This window comes from Gopherus evgoodei, chromosome 2, assembly GCF_007399415.2.
Source record: "Gopherus evgoodei ecotype Sinaloan lineage chromosome 2, rGopEvg1_v1.p, whole genome shotgun sequence".
NCBI classification, from domain to species: Eukaryota; Metazoa; Chordata; order Testudines; family Testudinidae; genus Gopherus; species Gopherus evgoodei.
Window position 1 is genome coordinate 270121922 of NC_044323.1, and position 27937 is coordinate 270149858.

General features: G+C 37.7%; 1 protein-coding gene across 4 annotated transcripts in view; it reads right to left on the reverse strand.

Annotated features, from left to right (window-relative positions):
• Window positions 1-10781: 10781 nt before the first annotated feature.
• TRPS1 (transcriptional repressor GATA binding 1) overlaps window positions 10782-27937 on the reverse strand; it is a 277221-nt gene continuing 260065 nt past the window's right edge. For all 4 annotated transcript variants that reach the window (XM_030553731.1, XM_030553728.1, XM_030553730.1 and 1 more), the window contains 2 exons: window positions 22294-22416; window positions 10782-15838 (listed from right to left, as the gene is read on the reverse strand). In XM_030553731.1, coding sequence (XP_030409591.1) covers window positions 14777-15838; window positions 22294-22416 — 1185 coding nt within the window. In that variant the 3' untranslated portion in view covers window positions 10782-14776. The remainder of the gene's footprint in view (window positions 15839-22293; window positions 22417-27937) is intronic.

The following is a 27937-nucleotide window of genomic DNA, read 5'->3' on the forward strand; positions in this document are numbered from 1 at the left end:
AAGGCTATGACCGATACAGAGGCAGCAGTCAAAGACACAATGAGGATGACTGGATGTGGAAGCTGCAGCATGTACATGATCCTGGAAGGGGTACCTGAACAGTTTTGTCTGCATGAAGTGCCGCCTGATGGAGCTGATGGAAGAAAAGATCCGAGGACTGGAGATGCAGGTGGAAACTCTGGTCGAATTTAGAAGGGGGTTCGAAGGCTGAAGGGATAAGCTCAGACTTGCAGATGGAAGCAGGACCAAAGTTTTCTGAGAAAAGACGGCTGGGTGAGGAAAGTGCACGGTGGAAGCATGTGACTAAGAGAATCAGGCAGAGGAAAAGACAGGCCAGTGAAGGAGAAATAGAACTCAGGAAAAAGTTTGCAGAGTTGGAAAATGAAGAAGGGGCACAGCAGGTGGTCGCTGAAGGAGAGAGGGCAAGGAAAAAGAGAAGAGCTGCTAGTCCTACAGGAAGAGGGGAGGAGTCAATGGAGGCAACACCAAATATGAGCCCCAGAAGGATTGCAAGGGTGAATAGGAATCAAGAGGACTTGCAGCCAGTGGGTGCAGGGGATAGACTGGAGACACTGTCACCAGGAAAAGGCAGATCTACTTGATTGGGGACTCCTTACTGAGAAGAATAGACAGGCCTGTAACTAGAGCTGATCCAGAGAACAGAAGGGTGTGCTGTCTGCCGGGTGCTAAGATACAGGATGTGGACCTGAGGCTGAAAAGGATCCTAACGGGAGCAGGAAAGAATCCATTAATTGTCCTTCATATGGGAATGAATGATATGGCTAGATTCTCGCTGGAACGTATCAAGGGAGACTATGCCAGATTGGGGAAGACGCTTAAAGAAATCGAGGCTCAGGTGATCTTCAGTGGGGATTCTGCCGATTCCTAGAGAAGGGCAACAAAGGTGTGACAAGATCATGGTGATCAACAGATGGCTCAGGCAGTGGTGCTATAAGGAGGGCTTTGGGATGTACGGCCACTGGGAAGCATTTACGGACAGAAGACTGTTCTCTCGGGATGGACTTCACCTGAGTAAGGAGGGAAATAGACTTCTAGGATGGAGGCTCGCCCAACTGATTAAGAGAGCTTTAAACTAGGAATTTGGGGGAGATGGTTGGGAGATGTGCAGGTGATCTCCAAGCCAGAATTTAACCTTGAGAGGGAAGAAAACAAAGTAAGAGGGGATACAGCCGTGGACAGAATAATTGACATAAGGAGGAAGGGTAGTGCAGATACCAGTCTAACAGGTGATGCTGGTGGTAGAATGTCTGTGCGTAACCGGGTAAAGAATGTCAGTGAAGCCAAACAGCAAAAATTAAGATGTCTGTACACTAATGTGAGGAGCCTAGGTAACAAAATGGAGGAACTAGAGCTACTGGTGCAGGAAATGAAACCAGATATTATAGGGATAACAGAAACATGGTGGAATAGTAGTCATGACTGGAGTACAGGTATTGAAGGCTATGTGCTGTTTACGAAAGATAGAAATAAAGACAAAGGTGGTGGAGTAGCATTGTATATCAATGATGAGGTTAACTGTAAAGAAATAAGAAGTGATGGAATGGATAAGACAGAGTCCGTCTAGGCAAAAATCACACTGGGAAAGAAAGCTACTAGAGCCTCCCCTGAGATAGTGCTTGGGGTGTGCTACAGATGGCCCGGATCTGATCTGGATATGGATAGAGACCTCTTTAATGGTTTTAATGAAGTAAACACTAATGGGAATTGTGTGATGATCGGTGACTTTAACTTCCCAGATATAGACTGCAGGACAAGTGCTAGTAAGAATAATAGGGCTCAGATTTTTCTGGATGTGATAGCAGATGGATTTCTTCACCAAGTAGTTGAAGAACCAACAAGAGGGGATGCCATTTTAGATTTGGTTCTGGTGAGTAGTGAGGACCTCATGGATGAAATGGTTGTAGGGGACAACCTTGGCTCGAGCGATCATGAGCTAATTCAGTTCAAACTAGATGGAAGGATAAACAAAAATAGATCTGGGACTAGAGTTTTTGACTTCAAAAGGGCTAACTTTAAAGAATTAAGGAAATTAGTTAGGGAAGTGGATTGGACTGAAGAACTTGTGGATCTAAATGCAGAAGAGGCCTGGAATTACTTTAAGTCGAAGCTGCAGAAACTATCGGAAGCCTGCATCCCAAGAAAGGGGAAAAAAACATAGGCAGGAGTTGTAGACCAAGCTGGATGAGCAAGCATTTCAGAGAGGTGATTAAGAAAAAGCAGAAAGCCTACAAGGAGTGGAAGATGGGTGGGATTAGCAAGGAAAGCTACCTTAGTGAGGTCAGAACATGTAGGGATAAAGTGAGAAAGGCTAAAAGCCATGTAGAGTTGGACCTTGCAAAGGGAATTAAAACCAATAGTAAAAGGTTCTATAGCCATATAAATAAGAAGAAAACAAAGAAAGAAGAAGTGGGACCGCTAAACACTGAGGATGGAATGGAGGTTAAGGATAACCTAGGCATGGCCCAATATCTAATTAAATACTTTGCCTCAGTCTTTAATAAGGCTAATGAGGAGCTTAGGGATAATGGAAGGATGACAAATGGGAATGAGGACATGGAGGTAGATATTACCACATCTGAGGTAGAAGACAAACTTGAACAGCTTAATGGGACAAAATTGGAGGGCCCAGATAATCTTCATCCAAGAATATTAAAGGAACTGATGCATGAAATTGCAAGCCCATTAGCAAGAATTTTTAATGAATCAGTAAACTCAAGGGTTGTACTGTACGACTGGAGAATTGCTAACATAGTTCCTATCTTTAAGAAAGAGAAAAAAAGTGATCCGAGTAATTATAGGCCTGTTAGTTTGACATCTGTAGTATGTAAGGTCTTGGAAAAAATTTTGAAGGAGAAAGTAGTTAAGGACATTGAGGTCAATGGTAGTTGGGACAAATTATAACATGGTTTTACAAAAGGTAGATCGTGCCAAACCAACCTGATCTCCTTCTTTGAGAAGGTGACAGATTATTTAGACAAAGGAAATGCAGAAGATCTAATTTACCTTGATTTTAGTAAGGCATTTGACACGGTTCCACATGGGGAATTATTAGTTAAATTGGAAAAGATGGGGATCAATATGAAAATTGAAAGGTGGATAAGGAACTGGTTAAAGGGGAGACTACAATGGGTCGTACTGAAGGGTGAACTGTCAGGCTGGAAGGAGGTTACTAGTGGAGTTCCTCAAGGATCAGTTTTGGGACCAATCTTATTTAACCTTTTTATTACTGACCTTGGCACAAAAAGCGGGAATGTGCTAATAAAGTTTGCGGATGATACAAAGCTGGGAGGTATTGCTAACACAGAGAAGGACTGGGATATCATACAGGAAGATCTGGATGACCTGGTAAACTGGAGTAATAGTAATAGGATGAAATTTAATAGTGAAAAGTGCAAGGTCATGCATTTAGGGATTAATAATAAGAATTTTAGTTATAAATTGGGGACGCATCAGTTGGAAGCAACAGAGGACGAGAAGGACCTTGGAGTATTGGTTGATCACAGGATGACTATGAGCCGCCAATGTGATATGGCCGTTAAAAAAGCTAATGCAGTTTTAGGATGCATCAGGCGAAGTATTTCCAGCAAAGAGAAGGAGGTGTTAGTACTGTTATATAAGGCACTGGTGAGACCTCATCTGGAATACGGTGTGCAGTTCTGGTCTCCCATGTTTAAGAAGGATGAATTCAAACTGGAACAGGTTCAGAGACGGGATACTAGGATGATCCGAGGAATGGAAAACCTGTCTTACGAAAGGAGACTCAAAGAGCTTGGCTTGTTTAGCCTACCCAAAAGAAGGTTGAGGGGGGATATGCTTGCTCTTTATAAATATATCAGAAGGATTAATATTAGGGAGGGAGAGGAATTATTTAAGCTTAGTACCAATGTAGACACAAGAACAAATGGGTATAAACTGGACACTAGGAAGTTTAGACTTGAAATTAGACGAAGGTTTCTAACCATTAGAGGAGTGAAGTTCTGGAACAGCCTTCCAAGGGGAGTAGTGGGGGCAAAAGACATATCTGGCTTTAAGACTAAGCTTGATAAGTTTATGGAAGGGATGGTATGATGGGATAGCTTAATTTTGGCTATTGATCTTTGATTATCAGCAGGTAAGTATGCCCAGTGATCTATGATGGGATGTTAGATGGGATGGGATCTGAGTTACTGCAGAGAATTCTTTCCTGAGTGCTGGCTGGTGAGTCTTGCCCACATGCTCAGGGTTTAGCTGATCGCCATATTTGGGGTCAGGAAGGAATTTTCCTCCAGGGCAGATTGGCAGAGGCGCTGGAGGTTTTTCGCCTTCCTCTGCAGCGTGGGGCATGGGTCACTTGCTGATGGATTCTCTGCAGCTTGAGGTCTTCAAACCACAATTTGAAGACTGGAATAACTCAGACATAGGTTAGGGATTTGTTATAGAAGTGGATGGATAGGATTCTGTGGCCTGCTTTGTGCAGGAGGTCAGACTAGATGATCATATTGGTCCCTTCTGACCCTAAAGTCTATGAGTCTATGAGGCATAGATACTTTAAAATTACATAAATATAGATCTGCTTTTTGTAAAGTCTTGACTAAATCATGTTCTGACTCAGTGGGCAAGTTTTCTGGAGTTTGTTAGATAGAAAAGCACTGGCAGATTTAGTGTTTCCATAAACATTCCTTTGGGTACATCTACAATGCAGCTGGGAGAATTCCTGACAGACCAGGAGAATTCCTGACAGACCAGGTAGACTAGCTCTGCTCAAGCTAGCACACTAAAAATACCAGTGTAGTCTCTGCGGCACAGGCAACAGATCAGGCTAGCTTGAGTCCAAACCTGGGTCTGACCCCCTGTGTCTCAGTTTGTGTGGCTAGGCAGCTGCAGTGGAGACATACCCTTAGAGCATTCTCTTTGTTGGGGATGTGGACCGGGTGCTTCTGAAAGGTTGAGACCTAGTCTTGATCCAGCAAAAAAACATTTGTGGTTGTTCAAAACCACAAAGAAGCCTGCCTCACTATCTTGTAGTCACATCCCATGTATTATATTCTTGAGAATTCAAATGAATCCTGATTATTACTTCTGCCATCTTGAAAATATCCTCCAAACACAGCAGATGTAAAGGAGGAGCCAAAGGTAGTTGATAAGGCTGGAAAATTAAAAATCAGGCCCATGATCATGCTGTTTTGCCCAAGATGAGAGTAGTAAAGTGAGACAACAAATGAAGACAGACCTGGACATACATTTACTTCAAAAACCAAAAATAACATGTAAAGTCACATTACTGCTTTATGGCAATTCAGCTTAAGCAAATATTTGTTGAAAATTCTGGGCAAATAGAATATTAAGAAACTGTTAGAATTAGTGACTAGGGATCTATTAATTTAATATAGTTGGGTGAGTAGTTTTTTCTCTCCCTCTCACAAACACACGCACAGACACACCCACACACACATATACACACTGCTAACAATAGGTGTAGATAAAAATACTTGCCTGAATTAAGTCTGCTATGAAGGCACTTCACACAAGGTGCACCCTGCAAGAGATTTGTGCTGACCCAAGTGATTTCTTATGGTACTTGGTAATACAGACAGCAACCATTTCAGTTTAATGCCAAGATTAGCAGCTGTGGCAATAGGGAAGATAGAGATTTTGTTTGTTTGTTTCACAAATGGACAGTATCATATTATACCACATTTAAACAATAGCAAAATACATTTAGATAATGTTATGCTTTTGGGAGGTAGGGATGTATGTGTGGCACTGGTGATTGAGTGGCTACTGGATTGACAGGCTAGGGAGAAGGTGAACAAAGAAGAAACCATTGAGAGACTTACAAATTCCAGAGAGAATTAAAAGGTAAACCAGGAGGTTCTCCCTTTATTTTTTGGCTGAGGTTTCTGGCCTTGGCAGGCATTTTTGTTGACTGTTATTGGCAGACCTGCTACCCGGGTGCTGCACTCTTGTCAGGTTTCATATGCTAAAGGCAATCAGGGCTAATAAAGCCTTAAATGGGAAATCCCCAAGGAAATCCCAGATGCTAGAGGAAATGGTGTTGATGACTCAGTATGTGGCATCCATTCTTTGGAGTGTGTACAAAATCAGTACCAAAATATGCTGCTAGAGGGCATTCAGTTGTTGGAAGTACGATCTTTTGGAAGACATGAAAGATTATTGTCTTGAGCATGACTTTTGGTCTTTCCAGCTTCCTTGGTATAGTTCTTTGGGGAAGAAGGGGGATGTATAGGCTTGCCAAATTTCAGCTAAGGAATTTATTCTTGCTTAAATCCCACCTGCTTTTAATTGAATAAGTTAGTCTTCACTTCCCCAGCTAAAACAAATGTTGGCTAGTGTACCATACAGAATGGCTGATGAGTTTCCACTGCAGAGGTTTTATTTTAATGGTGTTAGCACTATGGGATCTTTCAGGGTGAAATGTACTATCTAAATATAAAGTACTGTATTATTTGCAGCAAGGACATTGTTCTGTATAGATTCTCTCAGTGCATATAGGTGGCCAGGTATTTTCTTTTTATTCAGAGCCTATTTACTATTCACCACGACTCCATGAGGCCAGCACAAAAATGAATCGTAAACAAAAACAAACACTTGTAGTATAGACATGCCCTAAACAAATCGGTGCTACTTACAACAACAAAAGAAACACACTGAGCTGCAGAGGGCTTGCGACTTGGATCCAAGCAGAACGTTGCGTCAAGACAACCTAGGAAAGTTGCTTGGGGTGTCAAAATGATGTAAAAGAAAATTGCTGCCCCCAGGCCACACTGTGTACACATATCCTGATAGCCATCAGTGGTGAAAAGGCACAGACCAGCTACTAAAAGATGACTACAGCTGAATCCAAGAGGAAAACTAGACTTGCCTATATCAGGAAAAACATTTCTGGGAAGCAGGGGAAAGGGAAAGAATCATCCGGCATTTCCCCCTTTTTATTCTTTTTACTTCCCTACACTCTTAAAGGACCCAGTTGAAGTTATTTTTGGAGAGAAGTCTTCAAAGCACTTCTTTCTGGTATCCATCAGTCCAGCCCCTCCAGTCAGGCAAGGGGGTTGCTGGAGAATAACAAAAGGCACTACCTCATTCATGGGCTGATAGTTTACTACAGTTAGGGCATGAGCCAATGCCCATTGAATTCAATTGGACTTTGATTCTAGTCCTTAAATGCATAAAATATTCTTATACCCTTATGTCAGCTAACCAATGTATATGAAATACATATTTACCAAATATGATGGCTCTTTGCTTCATCTTATGTGATCACATCATACGATATCATTAGGGCTTCTGGTTTTGGCGTATATTAATGTCATGGGGGGGGTTATTTGTAGCAATATTAAAGTTGTATGTAGATGTCCAAAAATGGTGGGAGGGGTTCCAAAGCTTTTTTGGGGGGGTTTACTGTAATCAGTAATACACAGTTGTGTATATTGTAATGAGTAATTTCTTCATAATGGTCTCTACTGTGCTTTAACATAGCATTTTTTTTTCCAAATAGCACTATGTTAAAACACACTAGCAAACCTTTAGTGCACACAAGGATGGTCTACATGGACCAATTAATATGCAACAGAGCACTTTAGAAATAAAACCCCTGTAGACCACCGCTCTGCATAGAGAAGCCTTTAGATACAAGCAACCCTTTCCAGTTCCATTTCTTTTTTTTTTTAATTAGGGGTTTTATCTGCATTTATCAGTTAAAATCTAAAATCAGAAGCCCTGAATATGCAATATTTTCTACAATCCTAGATTAACATGTGTAGCAACATGAAATTTCTATCTTTTCTTGTGTACACTTAAGACTATTTTCATGGTCATAATGGCCCAGAGTATCTTTGTCATCTTATACTTTTCATGGGATAAATTCTCCTCTTTCTAAGATGTTTGTAAGTAAGTCAGGCAGAAACCTTGTATTATCCAATTTCTTTTCAACCCACGGTAAAGTCTTCCTGCAGAAAATTAGCAAAGGCAATTTAGCTGCAAACTTAGGTGGCCTATATGTGGCAGCAAATCTTCATGATTACTGTTTGTTGTTATATTTAAACTGCAGTATGTTGTGTATAATGTGTATGTGTTAATGGTGTACCTTCCATTTAAATGATTTTCATCGGCTCAGTTGTCTAACATATACAGAGAACATAAACATATAAGATGTTAACCTTAGCCTTTCTTTGGCAGGTTCAAGTCACAGCCTTTATACATTACCTTAACACAGTTTGTTTCTTTCCCATTATTTTAATCAGTCATATTTCTTATGTGGGCCACCTCCACTGACACTGTATCAGCTCTGATGGAGTGTTAGGATGTACATGACAGAACTGTCACAATATCAATCTCACCATTAAGATGTCATCTATGATAGCATCTGGAACGGAATCAGACACTTTCAGTGATGTTGTAACTGCGAAGTGTGAAAGACACTTCTGTTCTTTCATATGCGCACGAGACACTTTCATTTACAATGGGCACCACTTAAAGGGATGTTCTGTATAGAAGCATTTGTAAGGGTCTTCGGGGAAATCAAGGGAAGCTGGTGTCAGTACAAACACCGCCTCTACCAAGTTTCATCAGTTCCCACTGCCCATCATAATTACTCATCAGCATTAAACTGTCAGTGTTGGGAAGTGAAGAGTTTTCCACTGACCCTCTACTGTTTTGTTGATTTTATAGCCCCACCCCATTGTCAACAAAAATGTAAAGAGTGTGAGTTCACTTAACAATCAGCTGAGTTTGCTTTGAGGAACTTTTTTAAGAAAAATATTGTTGGTGGGAAACTATCTACCTCTGAGAACATAAACTAGAAAGCAACCTATTTCCACGTTGTACCCTTCCCTTACCATACAGTAGGCTCCATCCCAGTTATTCTTTCAGTTCTTCTTCTTGTGTAAACGGTCTTCTTATTCTCGAATCCTGCTTTGCCTTGTTGCCTCATGCATCACTACAATTGGGACCAATACCAGCCCTGGAAACTGCTGCTACTTCAACAAGGGATGGGACACTTGGTATGAATTAAAATATATTTTTGTGAGTTTCCCCTAACAGGAGAGTAGGGATTGGTAACAGAGTATCACTGGGGTTACAAGTAGAAGGGAACGGGATTAACAGAGCAGGCAGAAAGTTTGCACAACAACACACAGAATACCACACGGTGATCAGCTACTGCCATGATGGGGTCACATGAGCACCTAGATGGAAAGGTGTGATATTAAACTTTTCCATTTCTTTCACTTAAAGATGGAGTGCAGTAGCAAAAGTGACATGGTAAAGAGGGAAAAAAAGGATTTATTCTGGAATAAATTTGACTGTCACCATCAAAATAGTACATCTTGAAACTGGTGAAATGTACACTTGGCTAGTTGTGAGTATTCTGTTTAAAACAAAATATCATACTTACCACAGAACCATTCACATTTACTAGCTCCTTCATTTTTTCGAAATACCAAAAGGCCATAGTGAGAGGGCGCTGTCCTCGAGATTGTTGCTTTGTTGTTTTCTTTTGAGAAGTTATTTTTGACTCCAGCAATTGAAAGAAAAAGAAAAATAGAAACTTTTAAATAAACCCCCGTAGGAGCTGAATCTGAATTCATTTATGGTGTCAGTTAGGAGTCACTGGAGTTATACCTGACACAGTAAGATTAGAATCAGGCTATTAAAATCTATTTTTGCGCTCTTAACATTATAAAATGATTTCACTATTTTATGCCACTTTAAAATAATAGTTTGCATCAGGGCTGACAGCCAGTCAGCCATGCAGATGAGACAAAAAACTATGAAGAAATGAAATTACAGTGTAATGGAAAAGACGGCTGGAAGCCATACCACTATGGGCAGTGAGCTCATCAGAGCATATACACTAAGCAGTGTTGACTCGGTCACTACTTAGATGGGATATCTCTCAGGAAATCTCCCAACAGTGCGGCAGGAAGTGGTGGTGGTGACTTTGTAGGTGGCACTCTTTGCTTGTGAGTCACTGTTTAATCAATGCTTTCTGTCATGCTAGAGAGCACTGTTTTGTGGGAGGTGCTGACGTGCGGACAAGATGTGAAACCAAGGCTCTGACTACATGAGGTTATTTGAAGATCATGCTGGACTCTGTATGGAAGGGTAGAGCTGTTAACACCAACATTCTAGTCCAATCCCAGCGTGAACCTTTTTTTCATGGCTATTCCCTCTACTTCCAGTTCCATATCTCTCCATGGTGCAGAGTAAACTGTGTTCACAGAAATATAAACTTGAGTGTCTGCAATTTTCAAAGGGCTCAGGGTCTGAGCCAAAGCCTATTGAAGTAGTTTTCCATTTGCAGTTTTTTCATTGACTTGAATGTGCTTTGGATCAGGTCCTGTGTCCTTAACTCAGGATTTGGTCTACTGTATTTTGAAGCTCAATATTCTTTAGGTATTTTCTTGTTTAGCCCATTCTACCTATAATAATAAAAAATATAATAATATATGGAGATATACCTATCTCATAGAACTGGAAGGGACCCTAAAAGGTCATCAAGTTCAGCCCACTGCCTTCACTAGCAGGTCCAAGTACTGATTTTGCCCCAGTTCCTAAGTGGCCCCCCTCAAGGATTGGGCTTAGCAGGCCAATGCTCAAACCACTGAGCTATCCTTCCCCTAAGTCCCTCAGCCTTCAAACACAGGGGTGGTTCTAGGCCAGACCACTCCTTTTATCCAGGCCCACTTTCTGCTTTTCCCTGCTGGCATATTCGTGCTGTAGTGACATTACATTATTCCCATAAATGATGACATACACCTTAATTATAACTGGTGGTAAAACTTTATTATTCAAGTTTAGATGTAACAGACATCTTTGCTGCCTGAAGATTGTTTGCATAAGAAATACACCAAGAACATGTTTGTGAGTAGAAATGAACATGCACTATGAGAAAAAAACATAAAACATAAAACAAAACAAAAAACCCCCCAACAACAGAAAACAAAACCCCCCAACATATCCATGTTTTGTAAGGACAGGACAACTAGAGCCAACATTCTAGAGTCAAATCAGGGCTACAAGTTTAAAGAGTTTTTTGTTTTTTTTTAAAAGCAACATGAAATCATTCCATACGAAAAGACATTTCCCTCCTGCTGGTGAATTCTGCTGTAAGTAAAATTTCCAATGGAATTTTGAGAGGTTTCATCATCCCCACCCTGCCCTTCTTTCCATTAGCGCTCAGATACCATGGTGATGAGCACAGTTAAAAAACCGGAATACAACACAATATGTGGCTGCTGCCACACAGTGTTTATTCTAAGCACTTTGTCATACATTTACTAAATGTATTTTTAACTAAAAAACTTGTGATACTTATCTGGCTGGGAACTACTAAACTTTTTTTTAGTGTCTAAAGAAGAAACAAACCACTTCAGCACCTATATAGGCTTCAAACTAAGAGCTGTTACTTAAGTCTTTCTTTCTTTCTTTCCTTTTTTTTTTTTTTTTAATTTCAGGACTTGCATTTTTCTCTTCATTAATATCACCATGTGGGGAGGGTGGGAATCCAGGCTTTTTTTTTCTTCCCTTAAATAACTATTTTTACTTCAAAAGAACAGGTTAGAACAAAATGTCATTACCTTTAGAAGCAGAATTTTTAGAACACGTCAATATGTCATGGCGAGAACAATGGGTACATTTTCAAATTTAATTTGTACTCTATAGGTACAATGTTAACATTTAAAGCTCTATCCTGCGCTCTGCACTTACAAGATCGTATCGCTCCTCATGCCCAAACCTTACTATGTGTATTGGTTGGAAGGTATTTCCCCCATGTTGGCTTCTGCTTTGAGTTTAGCAAGAGGCGTAATGAAACACAGGTCTGAGCACAAATCTTTATGATGAACGTGTGCACTACAGAATATTTTCCATGAAGATGCAGCTTCCAGAAGTATAGAAGCCACAAGAAGTGCTAAGATTTATAGGAAATATCCCAACACAGTAATCGTGCCAATAACCTCAAGGCGGTCACTTCAGATGCCAATACAGCTGCTGCTATTTAAGCCTAACAAGTTTTTTGAAAGAGCTGATAAGGACACACACACTGGGCCCGACATAACAAGAGGAGAACAATCCATTTCAGTCCACAAAAAACAGAACTATTGTTGGAGAACAATAGTCAACACAACCAGTCATTTCCTGGCACTGGCATTAAGCAGAAGATTCATCTTGAAAAACAAAACAAAAAACAAACAAACAAACAAAAAAACAGAGAAAGAGGAATGTGGCACAATATCCTTTGCTAACCTAGATCACCATTAAAGGGTTATAGAATTCAACCATGTATGCTGAGGAGGGATTGTCTGTACACTGCTCACCGTAAAAGTGGCTGTTGTGAAAGAAATGGGTGGAGCAGGAAGGAATGCAAGCCTTAGGTTGAACAATAGCCTGTTTGTGACTAACAAATTAGAGGGATTGTTCAATAACTTTTCATCCGTGTGAAAATGTAACACGTAAAATACTGCCAAGGTCAGCAAGACCTTCGGTGATCAGCTGTGCAAGTGCTTCTCATGCATGGTGAATTTCTTGCGGGCTGCTTTAACTTGGCACATTTTTTCAAAAGACTATCAAAGTGCTGTACATTTAGGCCAGTTCCTCCCCATTTTATACTTTCTCCAGCCCCTTCTAGACATTTCCCATCACCTTCCATTTCATCCTCCAACCTCCCAGTTTTCCCTGGTTAAGTGTCTCATAAGTGCACCAATTTCTAGAAGGGAGAATGATGAATTTCATGTAAGTTAAAAGCAAGAGCCTTTTATAGTGCTTTAGTGTCAATTACATGGAAGTTTGAGATAAGTGGCATGTAAGTATGATCGGAATAGGACCCTTTACATATAATCTCAAGTGAAGGATTTAGGCCGGATATATTTTTATAGAACATTTTAAAAAATAAAATGCATGAATAGGAAAAAAAAGGCATCATAATATTAAAAAGACATTTTAAACTTCCGTTGCTGAAACATTCATGAACCAATTGAACTATACCTGCCATTCAACCTTAAGGAACTCAGACCCTGCACTGAGAAAAAGAAACAAACCCAAACAAAACAAAAAAGCGACTGCATAATATTGTAACAATGGAGTGCAATGCTACTAAAGGATGCAATAAAAACATTAGCGCTGCGTAGTCAAACAGCGCTTATCAAAATAATTTCTGAAATGTTTCCTTTGAAACACAGACAAAGCAATAAAAAGAGGATATATGTTTATCATTTTAAGCATAACAATGTGAGTTAAGAGCTTAAGAATACAAAAGTACTTGGAATGAATAGTGCTACCCTTTTTTTCCTAAGTAGGCATAAAAATATTTTCATTTCCTTCTTATTTTTCCATACCATTAATATGAACAAATGTCATTCATTTCATGTTATCGTTTACAACTTTAAATGCACACGCACAAAAAAAGATACCTACTGCAATAGAAATAGTTGCTTCATTACCTTGTTTGCTACATTTGCAAATGTAAACAGCGAGGCAGAGCCAGAGCCGACTCTAATGCATGATGGAATATCTTTGTTGCATATGTACACGGTAGAAAATAATTATTCAATATGTCAGGCACCATTATTTGAAATGTAATACATTAATATTTACTAGAAAAATAAGTTTTTTTTCTATTTGTTCTCCCAACTTCTTTAATGAAATAAGTTAATCTGACAGTGCATCCAGTAGCTTGTAATATCTTCTACATCCCTGTGGCAAAATAATAAACTACTGGTTGGGACATTATAATGAAAAATTATTAAAGTCAGTTCTTTTACACTCTTGTAGCAAGCACGGAGGCTTGACAACAGCACCTTTAACCAATTGTTTAATATTTAGTTATTTAGCCCTATTTCCCTGAGCAGTTATGCTGCGGAGCCTTCCCTTCATGGATAGCTTTTACAAAGCTTTAAGTATTAAAAAGTACTATGAAGACATATTTAATGCTACTTAGCAAAAGCTGGTATAGGTTTAGTGAAGAGATTGACTGGTATATATACCAATATTAAGTCTATGTAGAAGTAACTTTAGATTCCAAGGTTCAGAAAGTACAGCTAATCAGAAAAAAAAATACAGCAGGTTACCTTGTTCTATGCAACTTAAGCCCAGAGTGTGGCTTCTATATTAAAGACAATTTATTGGAGCAAAACGGTTTTCTTAGTCTACACTATGCCAGAAAAGGTGTAGTGATAAAATGGTAGCTAAAAATTGGTTGAGTCTGACAAATGTCTTGATGAAACCAACGCCAAAGCTTTGAGGACAAGGTGACACTAAGGCATGTTTTAAGGCAGAAATTAGCCCAAATTAAAAATACCAAATGACTTCTGGACATTTGTATATTTAAGAAGTCTATTTCCTATATACAGTGTGCATTTGTTCACTATACACCTGCCAGCAATATATACAAACATACATTTTTGTATTCTAGCCAGTTACATAATAGTAAAAGTTTTAGTTGCCTGGAAAAAAAATGGCCGCGGATATTTGTCCTGATTCATTGAATTCTAGACAGTTTTGGCGAGCCATGTACCAAATGATTATACTTTTTCCTCTCCAGCCACCATTCAATTTGTTTTTCCTTCTTGGTAACCCTCTCATTAATAACAATAATAATAAAATAAAAACCAAAAGAAAAGAGAAAAGAACAAGGTATTTTATATTGGATAAGGCATGCTCTCTATATGAAGTGCTTTATAGGTCTTCACAAGACATTACAAGCTATTGAATTCCCATCAAGGAAACCTATTTCTGTTTAATTGTGCTAAGTGCTAAGGTTTTACTCTTTAGGTTTTCCATTCTTTTCAGCTTGTGCATTGTTCCTGTGTAGGCCCCTCTGGATGTGAGTTGTAAAGTCATATTTGTCCGTGCAAAGATACTGGCATATGCTGCACTGGAAAGGTCCACTGTCGCCATGGCAACTCATATGCAAAGCATACATCACTTCATCCAGAAAGACAATGCCACAGTGCGCACACTTGGTTGAAAGTTCGTCTTGAGTACTTCTATCAACTTTATCTATTTTTAGTACATTCAAGGGACCTTCATTTTTTACATTTGGTGGTGCCTTACTTTTCTCCTTGGAGGCACCATTTGCAGTTGGCCCAGGTCTGGAATGCTTTATCGCCAAATCTAGAGGAATGTCATTGTCTGATCCGACAGCTGAAAAATGAGGAGGCAGATTAAAGGTGGGATAAGGCACATAGTTTTGGCAAGGATTTGGTAGGCCAGGCACATGACTCAAGTAGTGTGGATTCCCAGGAACAGACAGCTTATATTTACTCCAGAATCTCAGCCAATCAGCTTCACTCTGAAAGTCATTGTGTACAAATGGAAGTCCAAAGAGTGGGTACTGGTATTTTTCAATGGGGCTTCCAGGTGGTGAATAATTTGGGTGCTTCGCAGGTCTCATGTATTTTTCTATCGGGCTGCCTCTCTCTGAACTTCCTTTCCCTTCTGATATTGATGAACTATTTCCTGGGTCTCCAGAACTTTCCTGAGGACTTTTTATCTGAATGTGCAAAGGTTGCATCCTTTTGTGAATATCCAGAGTTTGACTGACCAATATTGGCTGCTGAGAAGAATGGCTTTTAGTCAATGAACCCTGGGCCTCATATTTACTCAGGCTGGGAAGCTGAATTTCTCTCTGGTGACCTTCAGTTAAGTGATCATCTGACCTCCTCTCTAATGGACTTCCATTGACTTGTTCCTCACCGCTACCCCTCTGATGTTTGCTTAGCTGCTCAGCCTGAAGTGCCTCTGGGTTAAGGCGCTTTCTCGTTCGTCTCCTAATGATCTGCTCACCATTGTTCTGCTTAATGATGTTTAAAGGCCTGGGAGTCTGCATGGAACACATACATAATAAATAAAAGAAACACATTAAATAAGTCTTAGTGACAACGTTCATGCAAATCTAAGTTGTACTTGAGTTTAGACCCACATTACAGGAAAGCTTTAGGGAATGTCTACTTTTACCAGTAAACAAGGTCAGCTAAAACACTGGAGGCAAACCCTTTATTTTAATAATAAAGCTATCAACTGATGTCTATTGTTACCACATTAAATCTTCCATCTAATATCACTTAACATACTGTATTTGTTTACTTAAACAGTCATTAAGTGCCCAACCCAATATGTGCTCAGTGCTCTCAACTCTCCCTGATGACAAGTTCTGTATAAGAGTTAAGTAGTATTTATCATTAATTACTTATTATTATTATTATTATTACTACTACTGCTGCTATTACTATTATGTTGGGGAAGTCAAGAGAAGTGGAAAAAAGATGATGGAACCTCAGGAAGGGGAGGAAGACAGAACCACATCGAGTAAGGCAGAGGGAGGGAAATACTGAAGTCTTCATCAGGACAGAGAGTACTTAGTTATCCGTTTGCTGTCTGCCCCAAAGATGCAGTGCATGTGGAGAGAGAACTATTATGAGAGACTTCTTATGTGAGCACTGAAAGCACTTTTATAAGAAGCAGAAGGAGCAGGGGGAGGGACCATAGTCAGCCCTCTCCACAAGAAGGTGGTGAAAGATGGTGCTGAAAGATGATACATGCCACTCTATTGGGCAGACATTAAAGAAGAGCAAGAACAGTCTAAAAGTCATTTCAGTTTGGCATTCTGATAGTTGATGTTGATCTCAACCAAATGTGCACAGATTCCTAGGGTGGCTGGGGGCCAACAGACTGCCCATGCCCTGCCCACTCAGAAGTGCATTTAGATTTTTTCTCCTCTCCTTAACATCATGTTAAAGTGTTGATTAAATTCAATATTTTGAACAACTGGTGCTACATGTGAGATGTTAAAATTTATATATCTATACATGGATAACTTTAAATTAACATTAAAAAGTCCAGTGTTGGACTTAATTATTTTTATAGAGCTATTTTCTATCTCGACTTGCCATCTTCGTCTCCACTTTCGCCTATTTCTCCCCTAAGGTCGCCTCATTCTAATGGTTAATTGCATCCTAGCCACATCTGCTAATTGTTAAGGTGTTACTTTCTATTAAAAATCTAAATCAGAATAAATAAAAACTTCGATTTAGACGTTTAATAAGTAGTAAAATTTTAACTCAGCGAAAGAGCAGCAACTGAAACAGAGTTATCTCAATGAAATAGCAGCAAGTCTAAAGTGGACAAATTTATGTTTAAGAGAAAATTGGAACACTGTAATATAGATATCATGCACATAAATTGGATAATTTACATTATTAATAATCATTTAAACATGCATTAACAGGAATATATACTTTCTAATACTAGCTCCAGGATCTTTTCTCATCATAAGGTCATCTTAAGAATATGTCAAAGGAGTAAAAAGGGTGCTCAGTGCCGTCGAACTTTGCTTCCTCTCTCACATGACACTCTTCTTATTCACCCACTGTATTACATTTTCCTAGCAGTATGGATTCCTGACCCAGTTTGACTGCTTAAACAAAATATTAATTTTAACTCGTCATATTATAGGGTGTGAGCCTGCAAATGATTAACACAGATTACTTTACTCATGTGAGAAGAGTTGTTCACAAGCCTACTTGCAGGAGCAGGTCTTTAAAGTTATATGTCATTAAGGGTATGTCTATACTGCAATCAAACACATGTGGCTGGGCTGTGCCAGCTGAGTTGGGCTCGTGGGTCTAGGGCTTAGGGGCTGTTTAATTATGGTGTAGACATTGGGCTTGGGCTGAAGCCTGAGCTCTGGGACCCTCCCACCTTGCAGGGTCCTAGCAGAAATATTTACACTGCAATTTTAAGCAGACTCTTAGTCCAATTCCCACGAGCGCGGGTCAGCTGGCTTGGACCAGGCACTGTTCTTTAATTGCACTGTAGACATACCCAAGTGTTTAATATATGTGCCTGATCCTGCAAATACTTAAGCATGTGAATTACTTTACTCATATGACTGTTCTCCAACTGAGTTAAACGGACTACTCACTTGAGCAAAGTCACTCACAAACTTAATAGTTCACATGAATAGGCAGCAAACAGATGGTCGATACTTATGGACTGTTCAAGATATACAGAAAAGTGGGATCTCATTTCTTAAACTACACTGGAGCCCTCAATTTGGTAAATAATAGAAAAAAATAGCAAATACTTTATTTTAAAAAAATCTTAGATTTGTCAGATATATTATTACATCTTGTATATTATATCTTTATTACGATAATGAGATTTGTGAATAATTTGCCCAGCTTTCTACAGTTGGTCAAATTATTAAAAATGTGTGACTAATTTATTTTAAAAGTATCACAAAATTCACTGAATACATTATTCGATGAATATTATTAGACCTCTTAGCTGTTCAATATGATGTGAAATTGATGTGTCCTGACTATGCTAAAAGGAAGTGAGTCTGATATTGAAGTTCTTACTCCAGTGCAACTCCCACTGAATCTGTCTGGGGATCTGATTTGACCTGAGTAAGAACTGTTGAGGTAGGTCATGTCACCCAAGGCTGATTAAGATTAGAGTGATGGAAAATGTATAAAAATACAATGTAATTCATGGCAAAAGCCAAAATTCTGGTGTTTTGAGAATAGAGACACTTAGGAAAGAGATCCACTTTTTCATTTTTACAAATCTGCACACTGTGTATATTCTTGAACACACCACGTTTGTAGTGAGCTAGATACAATTTTCATCAATAAAAATGTTTTTAAAATTGACCAGCTGAAAATGACTACACATGGTAAAATGATTGTGTTTATTTGTAGGGACCATGATGAATTTGTGAGGTTTTGCTTAAAATGAGCAACAATGTGCACCATACCATTTCTTAAAAATAATTACAAATTAATCAAGAGTATCATAGAAGTACTAATGTGAACCAAAGGAAAAGACACTAAAACACAAACCTTTGCCAGTCGCTACTAACAAGTGGTATTTGAGAATTCGCCAACAAATTTTACCCAACACTGAACTGTTTTTGCCAAAAAATATAGCCTCGGGTTGACAAAAACTCTTTTGGAACTTGACAAATTGTTTCAATCAAAATCCCTTCTCCCCCCCCACCAAAGAAAAATCTGAAAAAAAATCAAAATGTTTTGTTTCAACATTTTTAAACAAAATCTTTCAATTTTTTAATGCAAACAATTATTTGTCTTGAATTTTATTTCAATTTTCTGTTTTGAAAAGGTAACCCCCTCCCAATCTAATGAACAAAATGTTTCCTTTGACCTGAAATGAATTGTTTTGGAGGTTTCAATTTGCCAAAAAGGGCAAAAGAATTCATTTTGGGTCTACCAAAATAATTTTTTTCCAGTTTGGACACCAAATCAAATAATTATTTATTCAGACAACTCTATCTGAGATATCAGACTTATCTGTCATTTTTAATACAGAGTATCATAGCATCTTATTTACAACTGTATGATTACCAGTAGCAAATATTGACATTATAATGGTAATCACTGTACACGTAGATATTAAGCATCTAATCAGAGTTTGGTGATTAAAAGTTCAGAGCTTGCAAATGTGAGTAATTTTACTCACAAATATAATATTGTTTAATTTAATGGGTTTGCTTACATACATATCTCACTTTACTCACATATATAAGTGCCTACAGGATTGGGCCCTTATTTAACAATAACATTATCCTAGTCTTCTTTTACAAACAATCTGAGTAATGTTTGATTTTCCTATAATAATCACAAAAGTAAATTCAACCTCCATTTTGTATGTGGAATAGAACTAGGTGACATTTTCCCAGTTTATTTGCCAAAAAATGCAGTTTCAGCTTGACCAAAACTATTTGTGAATTCAAGTCAAATCTAGTGAATATTTTTAATAAAAAATTATTTTTATCAAAACGTTTATTTTTCGACATTTTCAAAATGAAACATTTGACTTTTCATTCTTAAATGCCATTTAAGAAATATATCTAGGTTTATTTTTAAAAACCAAAACAAAAAAAACCAAATAAATCCACTAAGCAAACAACAATCAAATGGAACAAATAAAAGCATAAAGAACACCCAAAAGTGAAACAAAAGAAAAAGAAAAAAAAATTTTGGCCGAACAAAATGCTTTCTTTGACCAAATTTAAAATTTTTGTGTTTTCATTTCAGCGAGGAAAACCAAGAAAATCCCATTTTCAGTCAACCCAAAACAATTTTTTTCAGATTTTTGGTTCAGTCTCTGAACCGAAAAATCAATTAGATGCTTATCTTTAATGAAGAGATTCATATAGAAAACTGTATTTCACCAGGTTCATGCATTTTTTGTCAAAAGAAAGTCACAAGATACTGTATTTTGTTTAATAATGTTTAAGAAATTATCTCAAAAGAATTATTTTCTTATTTAAATTATTTCTTAAATGAAGTCAGTTTACACTGTAGTTGCTTAGTTATCATATCCTGGCAGAGTGGAAGTTTAATTACTTTTTTGGCCTTTGATTGGCCAAAGTTCAATTAAAAGCTTTAATGTCAGTGCCCATTAAACAGCAGCTTATTGCTATGCTTGAACAATGGAGCTAAAAAAGTAGTGTTATCTTTCCACAAGCAATATCCTAATAAATAAAGGGTTTATAACTTACTACCAATTAGTACTGTTGGCAGCACACATTTTTATATGGGTCATGGGGGTTTTATGAGGTCTTTTTATCTAAAAACTGGTTCTTGTAACGGATCTATTCACTAGGTTGTACTGATAGTTATGGTAAAATACCAAAGGATATCATTTATTTTTAATAATGAAAATGAGACATTTTTACAGAAAACACAAAAAAACGGTCAAACCTAAATATCAGATCAGTGTTCAAATGCAGAATTGTCTTTCCCTTCAAAATCTCTTTAGCACATTCACAAGGCATGAATTTTCTTTAAAACAGAAAACATATTTGGAACTTGAGGAGAACTCCATGAGGATGTTGTATTCAGACAGCTCCATCCAACATGGTAACCACAGATCATTAGTTGCATTTCAGTCCAGCTTGTCCCAAGATGATATTGTTTGACTGGTTGGGTTGTTTTGTATCTAAAAACTGTTCTACTTATCCCCAAATGACAGCATTTAGCAATTAAAGTTGACATTTTAGATTGCTGGTCAGGCTGCAATTAGAATATTGTAAAAAAAAATATTTTCCACAAAACAGCTGCAGTGGGACTTGAGTAAGCAGTAATGTCTGATGGCTCGTACACGGGACTGGGGATAAGATTTCCAAAAGCACCTGTGTCCCATTTTCAAAGTGACTTAGGCACTTAAATGTCAAAGAAGAACTGAAATTCAACGGATCTTAAGATTCTAAGTCACTTTCAAAAGAGGGTGTTTTTGAAAATTTCTAATCTTGGCTCTGAGCCTAACTTCACACATTGCCTTGGCAAAGTCCCAAACTCTTTACCTTCATTTCCCTGTCTGTAGAACAACGATAATTAATCATTGCAACATCCCTGTGAGGTGGGCAATTAGTTAATGGGCCCAATTCTGCTCACCTTCCTCTCCCAAGTAATTCCATTAAAGTTAGTAGCAGAATTCATATAAACTCATATTTGACAGTTGGGCTCCATCCCTGAAAATTCTGAGTGCTTTGGCCCCAATCCAAAAAAGCACTTAAGCATGGCTTTGCTGAATCAGCACCAGAATGCTCAGCACCTTTCAGGATCGAGCCCAATATTTGAAAAATGGGAAGCAACATAGATAACCAGTGATGATATTATTATTACTTACTTCATGCCCAGTCTAAAAAAATGCTGAATTTTACTCCTGCAAAGTACTGAATGCCTTCAGTTGAGCAGCTTCAAAGAAAGTTGAGGGCTCTCAGTATTTGCAGTAGATTATAAGCATCACACATATTTGGGCTCTGTATATAAGGAAAATAAATCACTACAACTTTAAGATATTTATTAAAAGAAGGGAAGGGGGAAAAGAGAAAAATAGAATTATATAGGCAAGAAGCAATGTTTTTATTTCTGACTTCTAACTTTAGGAACTTTTTTTCTGGACTCCTACATAAATATGAGCTTTATTCAATTTGGAGAGCTTTTGTTACAACATACTGTATGTCTTTAAAGGAAATTCCCAGAAAGGAAACCATTTTTCCTTATTCTGTATCAAAATAATTAAATGCATCACTGGTGATCTCAAACATGTCTCTCCACAGCATCCCAGCTTGTTTCATAATGAATCACATCTGATCCCAAAGTGACCATATTGAAAAAAACCCTGTTAGGAAATTAACTGCAGGCCAGGGAGTGGTAGTAATCATACAACCAGACAAGACCACAGCAGCCCAGCTTCAGCTTAGCTGTATAAACCTTTTTCCTGAACAAACTAGTAAGTTCTTCCTACCGAATGAAGCTTCTGATAGAGGCCACACGCATTGCATACATATCCACCATTTGCATTCTTTCGCCAGAGAGAGGTCTTTGTGGTCAGGCAATTGGCACAAAAAACTCCTGAGCCTCTACGTCTCTGAAACAGGAAGAAAAAAAAAGATAGGTCAAAGGTGAGTCACATGATCTGTGGAGTTAGGACAAATCAACACAGGAGTTTTGTCTCTTGACTGGCAACAATGACAGTATAAAACCACACTTCCTATAATGAGGTCAGGTTCAATTGTGCTTAATAGGCACCACTGATTTTCATTATAATTAACCCTACAGTGATGGATGAGGTGTGTGAAACACCAAAGCCTTTTCAGAATAACAGCTTTAACTTTTTGAACTTTAGGTTCTGTGACTTTAATGTTGGTTTCTAAATACTGAATTCTGAAATACACTCTTTTGAAACTGACAGAGAACACTCTGCAAAGTTTTGCCGTTTTGTTCACTGTACTTCCATTGCAAATCATTTTTTGGTTTGCTTTATTTTAAAGTGCGATCAGCAACAAGTCTAAAAATACATCATTTCCAATTAATTCCAGTTTGCATCTGCTCGTACCAGTTCCTGTAACTGAGCTTATACTTCATTAACAGAATGCATAACTTTCAATTACAGTCTTTCCCACTTAATTCTAAAATCTACACATACAGCCACATATTTCCCACAGCCAACTGAGAAACAGGAGTAACCTCTGCCAAACAAATAAGAATACAGTGATACTAATGAGACATCTTTTGAACTTCATCTGAAACCCAGACAACACAGTCTCATCAATGGATTGATTGATTTATTTTATGATTATTTATTGATTTATTTTATTTTTATTTATTTTATTTATTTTATGTCAGGCAAAGAAAGACACAGAACAGTTCCTCCAAATACAATTTGATTTTTAACCAGGCTGAGCTCTGCATTCATCACCTTTAATAATGATCCAAGAATATTTAGAAATAGGCACGTTTATGAGTATTGCTTGTTACTTTTTTTCTATGAAATAATGATTTCATTAAACTTCTCATTTAAACAAAAGTAAGGCTGTGTTTGTGGGCACAAATACTAACAAGCAGGAAATGGAATTCTTTAGCTGAAAAAGAAATCTGAATTTCAGCTCTGCTACCCACTTGCAAAGAAAAGAATTTAATAAGAAGTCTTCATCTCAGATAAGAATGGGTTGGTATAGGGGGAGAATAGTCTGGGTGAAAACTAATTTCATTATAAATTAAAAATTACTAATACTATAACTCAGAATTTCAGGGTTTCATAAAATTTAAGTAATTTATTTAACTTTAATCCATACTGTGGAAGAGTGGTATTCATGCCAAAAAAATACAATGGTTATAATTGTACTCTGATACATTTCAAATGGAAAGCTTTCTGCAGACATAATTTTGGCTTCAAGACTGGAACACTTTCTTGGCATTGAAAGGGCATTTGATTCATCGGGTGTTTCACAATGTATCACTAAAAAGACCTGGTGAGCAGCCAGTTCCCTATAGGGTAATTTTTCCATCCAGATGCAAGTGCTATCAGAGGCCCTCGTCAGCTAAACTAATTATGATCTTGCATTTGCTGATGCCGGCTCACTCTAACGTTCGACATCCTCCATTAATCATCAATACAAGGAAAATGAATGAAACGTAAAGAAATGAGGGCCGGTAAACTGCACAGCTATAAAAATCTGAAATGAGTGCAATAATTTAACAAGATTGGGGAAATGTTTTTAGTGAGCACAAAGTCAGGCGAACAATTGCTCTTTTAAATCAAGAACACAATTTTGTTAGTATAGCAGATTGTGCTACTTTAAGGTGATATAATCAAATCTAGATGGTTATCGAGATAATCTCTCTTTCACTCCCTCACATCATCCCCTTACTCCTTCCCCTAAATCAGAATCAGCTTTTTCTAAATCTAGATGCTACAAGTCCAAACTGTATATGACAGGATTCAGCAAATGCTCAGTTTAGTGCATTTGTTAAACGTAATCCATGTTGGGAATGCATGTTTACCTAATAAGTAAATAACTGCGTCTCATTTCTTTTGTGGCTACCCAGCCAGCTTATCTTAGCCAAACTTCACCTGGCTGCCAAATTATTTTCCTTAGGGTGTAATAAAAGTTTCACTAAACTAACTCCAATTTGGTCCGTATGAAGGTTTCTACATCAAAACAACTTTATATGGCCAGGTTGCAGATTCTATAGTGGAACCACTGTATTATTCCTAGTTTTTCCTTCATGAGAGTATGAGTTCTTGCTGTGCTGTGTTAAAGAAGGTGGAGTATTAATTTGAGAGATTCTATCCGCCCTTTTCACTGCCCTGTGCCTAATGGTTGCGTGCAGCAAAATGCCCTCTAACAAGGTAATGGAAGACATAATATATATAAAATTATGACAAGGTAACCCCGGCTGTAGCATGTCCAAATAGCTTTCTCACATATATTAATGGTGGAACCAAAGGTGCACAGAACTCATGGAATATTTACACCCCACCCTTTGTTAGGCTCTATGACATTAATGTAGCACAGCATTGCTCAAAAGAATAATTTTAATTAATATTAATAAAGAAGGAAGGTCCTGTCAAGGCTGTCCATTAATTCCAACAATATAAGATAGTGCTTAGTTTTGAATAAGTCCCCAAAACTATAGAAAACAGAATCACAAAAGTTATATCTCTGCTGACTTGGTAAATACATTTTTAAAAAATACTTTTTGAGATTTTCAAAGCAGTACAGGGGATTCAGCTACACATCAGCCACTATAATTAATTGAAGATATGTGGATACATTCCCTGCATTGATTTGAAAATTCCAGTTACTGCCTTTAATTCATTTAACTTATTTTTTTTAACATCTTATTTCTATGTCACTTTCAGTTCACAGTAAGATAATCAGAGATAATCCTCCTTCCATCTGAGGCTCTCAATATGCTTTAGGAGCATTAATGAATTAACCCTCATAACATCCCCACAAGGCAGGTAAAAAAAAATTATCTCTTTTTTTAATACCAATTGTGAAGCAGACACACAGAAATTTTAAACTGACTTTTATGAGGTCACTTATGAAGATTGTGGCAGAATCAAAAGTCCTGACTCCAGTTCTGTTTATTAACCACAAGACATCCTTCATCTCAAAGTATAACTAAGGTATCATGCTCACGTCTTGTAAGAAACCAAGGCAGCTATTTTTATAAATATGTATTTGTTTACCTTAAAAACATGGTTATGTAGTTTTCGTCTCCAAATGAAACCAGTCTTTTAACAAAGAAAATATAAAAGTATCCTTTTTGCTCTCTCCATACAGTTACTTTTGTATTTAAACTTTTACGAAGGCTGATGTCCAGCACAGATTATCAAAAACATTTATTTTGCATAACTTTTGTTTTTAACCCATATGTGTTTTTATGGCTTGAGCCAGCCTAGTTTTTAATATACAACCTTTGTGTTCGCTAGTAACTTCCAGTGATGATGGCAAAGTGTTCTACGTCCTTTGTTAAGGAGCAGTCATTATGGTCCCAGGTCAGCAAAGCACATACTTAAGTTCATCCCTCTTCAGCAAAGCACTTATGTAAATCCCTACGGCCATCTGACTTAAATATGACTTATGCATGTGCTCAAGTGCCTTGGTGAATATGGGCTTATGGCACCAATTAACAGAAATGTGTTGTTAGACTGTTTTGGCCTTTCCTTCATATGAACACATATGCTATCATAGCCACAACAGTGTCACAACAGCAGCCCAGGAAAATGATAATGACATAACCAATCATAGGGTTTGAACTACAGACAAAATGGTCTAATTCTTCAAACAATGCCACTAATACTAATTGGAGTTATTCATGTAAATGTCCTGTACATTCTCGGGAGAATAAATCCAAAGGGTCTAAATAACTAAAATAGTGTCTACTCAATCAATCTTCAATCGTCTGTATCCTTATAAGCGTTATATAGTAATCACAAATCCTGAGGGGACCACTATAGTTAGGAGTCCGTCACTGTTTCCATTCCAGTTCCTAGATTTGGGTGTTTAATATCTCGGTTGTCTCAAATCACATAGGGCTGAAACTTGGCACACAGGTTTGTCAGCCCAGATGTGGCTATTTTTTTGTACTGAAAACTTTATTGAAATCAGTTCAGCTGTTTATAATATGGAGACTGGCCAAAAATGAAAAAAAAAAACCCTCAGGTTTTTAGAAAAATTTTGACAAATCTAGGGCTGCAAAGGCTTAGTTTTAGAAAAAAGAAAAACATCTTCAAATCTGACTAGCAGCGAGACATCCACGTGGTTCATTATTTTGAGGGGAAATAATTTTATAGAATTAAACTACGAAAGTTTGTAATTAGTCACTGAGCATGTGCACTAGATCACTTTTTCTAACTGTTTTCTATGAATAGGAACCATATTGAAACCATGTAATTGCATAACATCCCTTGATATGCAGATTATTTACTCACATTTTTTATGGTTTCATATCTTGGCCGTTTCAAATCAAATCAGTCTGAAACTTGGCATACATGTTGTCAAGTCTGAATTTCCCCCAAATATTTTTTTTACCTCCTTAAGCTATTCTTCAGTTTCCAATACTTCATTTAAAACAGAACTTAGCATCAGTACTTTTTAACAATTATAAAAAACAATATATAATATCAAATGAATAGTCCCAGTCCATTCATTAGGAGTATTTGCAGACTCAGGTCCTTGTTTGAGAAAAGTAATAATGCGCACTAAATAGTACTTTATCATTTAAAAAAACAGTGCAGCTTAGTATAATTTGTGATTAGAGCTTTGCAATTATTGCAGCAGTGTCTCTATGCTTTATGCTTGTTACACAAGCACTTCAAATATAATGAACTTATGCAATTTATGGGATTTAGCTTAGAACACACACCCCTCCCGCCTCCCCCTTAACAACATAGCCAAAACTACTGCTTAAGAACTTTTGGGCTTTAGCTAGCTAGACTAAGTAAAGGTTCTAATACTATTCTGGTACCAATGGAAGACATTCCTTCTTTCAAATTCATGTCAAAGGATGCCTTTTTGAAACTCAAAAAGGCTCCACAGGCATCACCCAAACATTTTTCTTCCATCACCAGTCTTGGTTCTTGGACATACAAAACTTGCCAGCTTTGCTGATTACTTTCACTTCTCCATCAGGTAATAATGAAGGATGATACCTGAATGGGATTCTTTGACATTTCTGGCTTTCTATTGTGCCAGAAGTGGAACATACTGCAGTTTGGTTCCAGGAGAAAAGGTACACAGAAATCATAAATAGTACCACAGGATGAGTGTATCTGGGTGGTGGGCTGCATGATACTCTCCTCCATTAGGGATAAAAGAAGGAAACTTTTAGCTCTAAAATGTTTGAATGCATGCTCACTGCATAATTTACAAACTTTCTTAAATTTGTTTGATCAAAACTGTTTCCCCTTCCAAACTTACGGAAACCACTGCACATCATCAAGGGTTCTGTCCATATGCAAATTTTCAAATTTTAGTTGCTGTAGCCATGTTTACAAGTTAAAAAAGTAGTGTTTTTTTCCTATGTCTTCATAAAGCAAAAGAATTACCTTCAAGAACAGACCAGAAAATATCAGCCCCCAAGTTTGATTTTTCAAA